Source organism: Perissodus microlepis, chromosome 7 (assembly GCF_051167445.1).
Source record: "Perissodus microlepis isolate ML-2025 ecotype Zambia chromosome 7, ASM5116744v1, whole genome shotgun sequence".
In the NCBI taxonomy this organism is placed as follows: Eukaryota; Metazoa; Chordata; class Actinopteri; order Cichliformes; family Cichlidae; genus Perissodus; species Perissodus microlepis.
The window spans coordinates 50299002-50303917 of NC_140467.1; the positions used below are offsets into that span (position 1 = coordinate 50299002).

Below are 4916 nucleotides of genomic sequence, written 5' to 3' on the forward strand. Positions count from 1 at the left end.
ACCAAAGTTACTTTCCCTAGTAACTAGTTACTCTGAAAGTAACAAGTAACTTGAAGTAACTGAGTTACTTTTGATAGAAGTAACTAGTAATGTAACTAAATTACTAATTTAAAGTAACTTACCCAACACTGGACACTACTCATGTCAGCACTTATATTTCTGACCTCGTGTTATAATCGATTAAACGTGATCTCCTCCCTTTTGCCCCCATTTTTGATGTTGTGGGTACAAATGATCAGGCATGACATTCTCATAATAAATCAGATAAAATACTGCAAATAATTAATCCTGCATTTGTGTGATTGAAATGTGTGTGCAATGACACCGTTTTAAAGATTTGGCCTAAATGATTCTGGAGTGAATGAGCCTGAACATGATGACCGGACTAGTGACACCATATCACCTGTGACACTCACACACGCACGTATGACTTTGCCAGTTTCAGCTGAAACAATTTCAGTGTTTCAAACCATGTTCCAGAGTTTTTAGTTCACCGTTCATGAGGTTTCAAGAAGAAAATGAAAGACAGATCTGAATGTTTGAAAGTGTTTTGGAAAAACTCTGTAAAGATTAGATGAACAATACTCAAAGGATAAATTCAACTGTTTTATTTTGTTAGATAAGTTGAAAAAAAAGTTAAACAAGCAAGTAAATAACAAAACAAGGTTAAATGAGGTAAGAACAAAAAGTTAACAAGTAAATAACAAAACAAGGTTAAATGAGTTAAGAACAAAAAGTTAACAAGTAAATAACAAAACAAGGTTAAATGAGTTAAGAACAAAAAGTTAACAAGTAAATAACAAAACAAGGTTAAATAAGTTAAGAACAAAAAGTTAACAAGTAAATAACGAAACAAGGTTAAATGAGTTAAGAACAAAAAGTTAACAAGTAAATAAAGAAACAAGGTTAAATGAGTTAAGAACAAAAAGTTAACAAGTAAATAAAGAAACAAGGTAGAGGAGCGAAAACCCCAACAATCCCCTCTGAGCAAGCACTAGGCGACAGTGGGGAGGAAAAACTGCCTTTAAAGGGCAGAAACCTCCGGCAGAAACCAGGCTCAGGAGGGGGCAGTCAACTGCCGGGACTGGTTGGGGGGGTGAACAGAGGTGGAGCAAGACGAGGCTACATCAGTTGAAGAAGCAGTATTGTCCCTCTTCCAGAAAAAGCTGAAGAATCTTTTCTTCTTTTTCATGGACTTTTCCACGAGCGCCTTTTTGTCCAGGATGAGGGTTCTCAACTCATCGATGGTTTCGGTGTTTTGCCTCTCAAGTTTCTTGCATGTTTGTTCCACCTGTTCTAATGTTGCTTGTGTTTCTTCAAGCTTTTCTTTGAGGTCTTTGGATGTTGCCTCCTGTGTCAGCTTTGCCTCCTGCAGGTCTGCATTTCTCACTTGATCTTCTTTGTGCATGCCTTCTAGCTGCTCATTTCTTTTCTGGATATCGCGGAGCGTACACTGCAGGTCTTCATGTGTTTTATCTTGCTTTTGCTTTTGGGCCTGCATTTCTGTGTTTTCCCGCTTCAAGTTGTTGAATTCCAACAATATCCCCTTAATGAGCTCTGAGTTGTTTTTCGCCATTTGATCGATCCTTTTCTGCATGTGTGAGCATCGCTGTTCCAGTGTTTCCTTTTCTCCCTCCAGCTCACTTGTTTTGACCTTCAGTTCATTACAGAATTCTTGCAACTTTTGATTTTTACTCTCAAAGTCCTTGATGATGCACTTTTCTTCTGCCAGCCTTTCTTGCTTTTGCTCTTTCTCTTGAAGGAGGTCTTCATTTTGGCGCAGTGTTTGATCCAACCTTACCTTCACCATTCTGTACTTTTCCTGCACGCCTTGTAGTTCGCGCTGCAGGTCTTTTTGCTTTGTGTCCTGTTCTTCCTTCTGTTGGAGGACTTCTTTATTTTTTTCTTCAGCTTCATCAAGCTTTCTTTGGAGCAGGCGATTGTTTTGGTCCATGTATTGCAGATCCCACTCTATCTTATCAATCGTCGCTTTCCTGCCTTGAAGCTGCTCGGACATTTCTTTAACTTCAGCGCTCTTTTGCTTATTTTCTTTGATGAGGAATACAATCTGCTCTCTGGCTTGAGCAAACTTGATCCCCCAGCCCTCATTAATAATGTTGATGTCGGGCTGGCGCTGTAGTGTTTCTTCCAGGTGTTTGTTTTGTGCTTCCATTTGTAAGCACTTCTTCTCCAGGTGAAGTTTTTCTTCTTCAATTTTTCGAATTTTGTTCTGGAGAACGTTGTTTTCATTTCTACTCTCCTGTAATGCCTTTTGGATGGAGAAGAGGCCATTTGGAGAAATTGGCCGGCCACGCGTGGAAGGAGAGGCGGCGAAATCTTTTTGTCTCGGTTGCCGTAATCTTGGATACATGTTGGCGTTTGTATCCGATGACTCTGAGAGGTTTCCAAATTTTTCTGTAGTGAACGTTTGAAAGCTGCTAACACAAAGGCTGCGAAGAAACGAACTAAAAATTTCTGTTTCTCACCCCTACTTAAGGAAAAACTTCAAAGGATCAAAGATCCTTGTGACATCATCACTCCTAAGCCAATCAGATTGTCACATGACATTTTGGAATGTGGAATGGGGAGATATTTTTTTTTTAAACAGTTTTCAAATTTAAACAGTTTTCAAATTTAACTTAATATTTAAGTGTTTCTTACTTGACCCGCTTAGTCGATTAAAAAGTTAATTGCCACGAACACCCCTAATGTTATATAACAGACCACAGAAAAAAGACAGTTTTTTTCTACGTGACAGAGCTATAATAAATGTTTTGTTTTTTTTAATTATCCTACTTTTTATAAAAGGGAACATTATTTAAAGAATATGTATTTAATTAAAAACTCTGTATTCATCTAAAGGGTATAACAAGAAGGGTGACCTTCCTGCTCGAAAAGGAAATGACCAAAATAAATGTATTTCTCTGCAATTACAAACTCTGTGTAAACAGTCTTGGTGTCAAAATGAAGCTAACACTGGTGAGCAATGTTCCCTCTAAGCTGCGCGCGTGCGCAATTGCGCACTGCTGGCACGATCTCTGCGCACAAAAAATCTGTGTTGCGCACAAAAAAAATCTAACCTGCATTGAAATTAAAGTAAATACATTAACAATTCTGTTTTGCAGTGTTAGTCAGTAAGTGACTGGCTGCTCCTGTATGGGATCAGAACGATGTCACCTTATCCCATAGTCCAGCCAAGAATGCGATTCACATTCGTATATACGCAGCTAATCAACGTTGCTGACAGGCTATGACAGCGTCCTTATGTGCCGACAACGGTGTTTTAGCGAGCAAAGCGGCTGATGTGGAGTGAAGCCACGTTAATGACAACGTGTACAACCATTGGAGATGTGAGCAGGACAGACGGAAGAATTAACGGGAAAAGTGTGGACTTTATACCAGTTTTTAAATTGTGTTGATAGGCCACGTAAAACCAGAGTTATGATAAAAAGAATATATGCAATGTTTGGTTTTTATATTTATTGCGGGAAGAAACTGTAAAAATGTCGTTTTATAAGGAAAACGCTGGAAAGCTCTCTCCGCCTGTGAGCAAAAAGAAAACCAAAAACCCCAGCCTTTCCTATTGGTCGAAAAATGTACCATGTCGACCAATCAAAAAATGATATGGCAACATGGCATTTAGTGGTTTAGGGAGGGGGAAGTTTTAGGAGTGACGGCGGTGTTTTGAGATGTGAGAGATTTGCGACGTTTAGTACAAATCTTGTGTAGTTAGTGTGTAGTGTAGTCAATAGTTTTGTTGTGTGTGTCAGAACAATGAGGCGACTGCTGAATGTTACAGCTGTTACAGCAGTGATACATCTCCTGTTGTCAGGCAGGGATCAGGCTGTTGTTCTTCTTTATCTCATAGTGGACAGAAATTATTTTTTGGAGTGGCACAAATAATTTGTGTGGCATCAGATTTGATGCAGAACAGCTGATTGTTCTGTAAATAGTTTGAAATGTTTATTAGAGCCCGAGCACTGAGAGTGCGAAGGCCCTATTGTATCTGCTCTGTTTATTAGGGCCCGAGCACCGAGAGTGCGAAGGCCCTATTGTATCTGCTCCGTTTCTTATTATTATTATTAGGGCCCGAGCACTAAAAGTGCGAAGGCCCTATTGTATCTGCTCTGTTTATTATTATTATTATTATTATTATTATTATTATTAGGGCCCGAGCACTGAGAGTGCGAAGGCCCTATTGTATCTGCTCTGTTTATTAGGGCCCGAGCACTGTGAGTGCGAAGGCCCTATTGTATCTGCTCCGTTTCTTCTTATTAGGGCCCGAGCACCGAGAGTGCGAAGGCCCTATTGTATCTGCTCCGTTTCTTATTATTATTATTCAGGCAAAACAAGGGCCTTTTTGAGGGCCTAAACATGGTCAAAAACTCATGAAATTTTGCACACATGCCAGGTCTGGTGAAAAATTTTGTATTTTAATGGTTTTACATATGAGCACTGGGAAATGGCTCTAGAGCGCCACCTATGCCTTGTTAAATGCAGCCCTACGACCACATCGTTTGAGCTACAATTATGAAATTTGGCACACATCTGTACCATGCCAAGACGAACAAAAAAGTCAGTGGGCCCATTGACGCAAACCCAACAGGAAGTCCGCCATTTGGACGTGAAGGTGACATTTTGGCTCTAATTTTGCCATTTCCATGCCTCGAACTTTTTCGAACTCCTCCTTGGGATTTGGTCGTATAAGCTTCATCTTTAGTCAGTGTCAACTACACACCTGGGGCATGTTAAATTGCAGAGCTTTTGAGTTTTCATGATACGGTGAGGCGGTGACGCCACGGCGAATTTCGATTACTCGCCATGAAAATCTTATTGCCTCTCATTCTGTCATACATTGTCCGATCTGGACCAAAGAGCACACATATAATAAGGCTCCACCCCTGAACATATTTCAA

At 39.9% G+C, this 4916-nt stretch overlaps 1 protein-coding gene across 1 annotated transcript; it reads right to left on the bottom strand.

The window, feature by feature from the left end:
• Positions 1–914: 914 nt before the first annotated feature.
• Positions 915–2825, bottom strand: LOC146384020 (uncharacterized). Its single transcript, XM_084935693.1, has one exon. It carries the CDS (start codon positions 2369–2371, stop codon positions 1058–1060), a length of 1314 nt encoding a protein of 437 aa, XP_084791819.1. The 5' UTR covers positions 2372–2825; the 3' UTR covers positions 915–1057.
• Positions 2826–4916: the final 2091 nt, after the last annotated feature.

Excerpts from the sequence above, each read along its gene's own strand:
- LOC146384020 (XM_084935693.1), bottom strand. The coding sequence starts at position 2,371 with ATGTATCCAAGATTACGGCAACCGAGACAAAAAGATTTCGCCGCCTCT.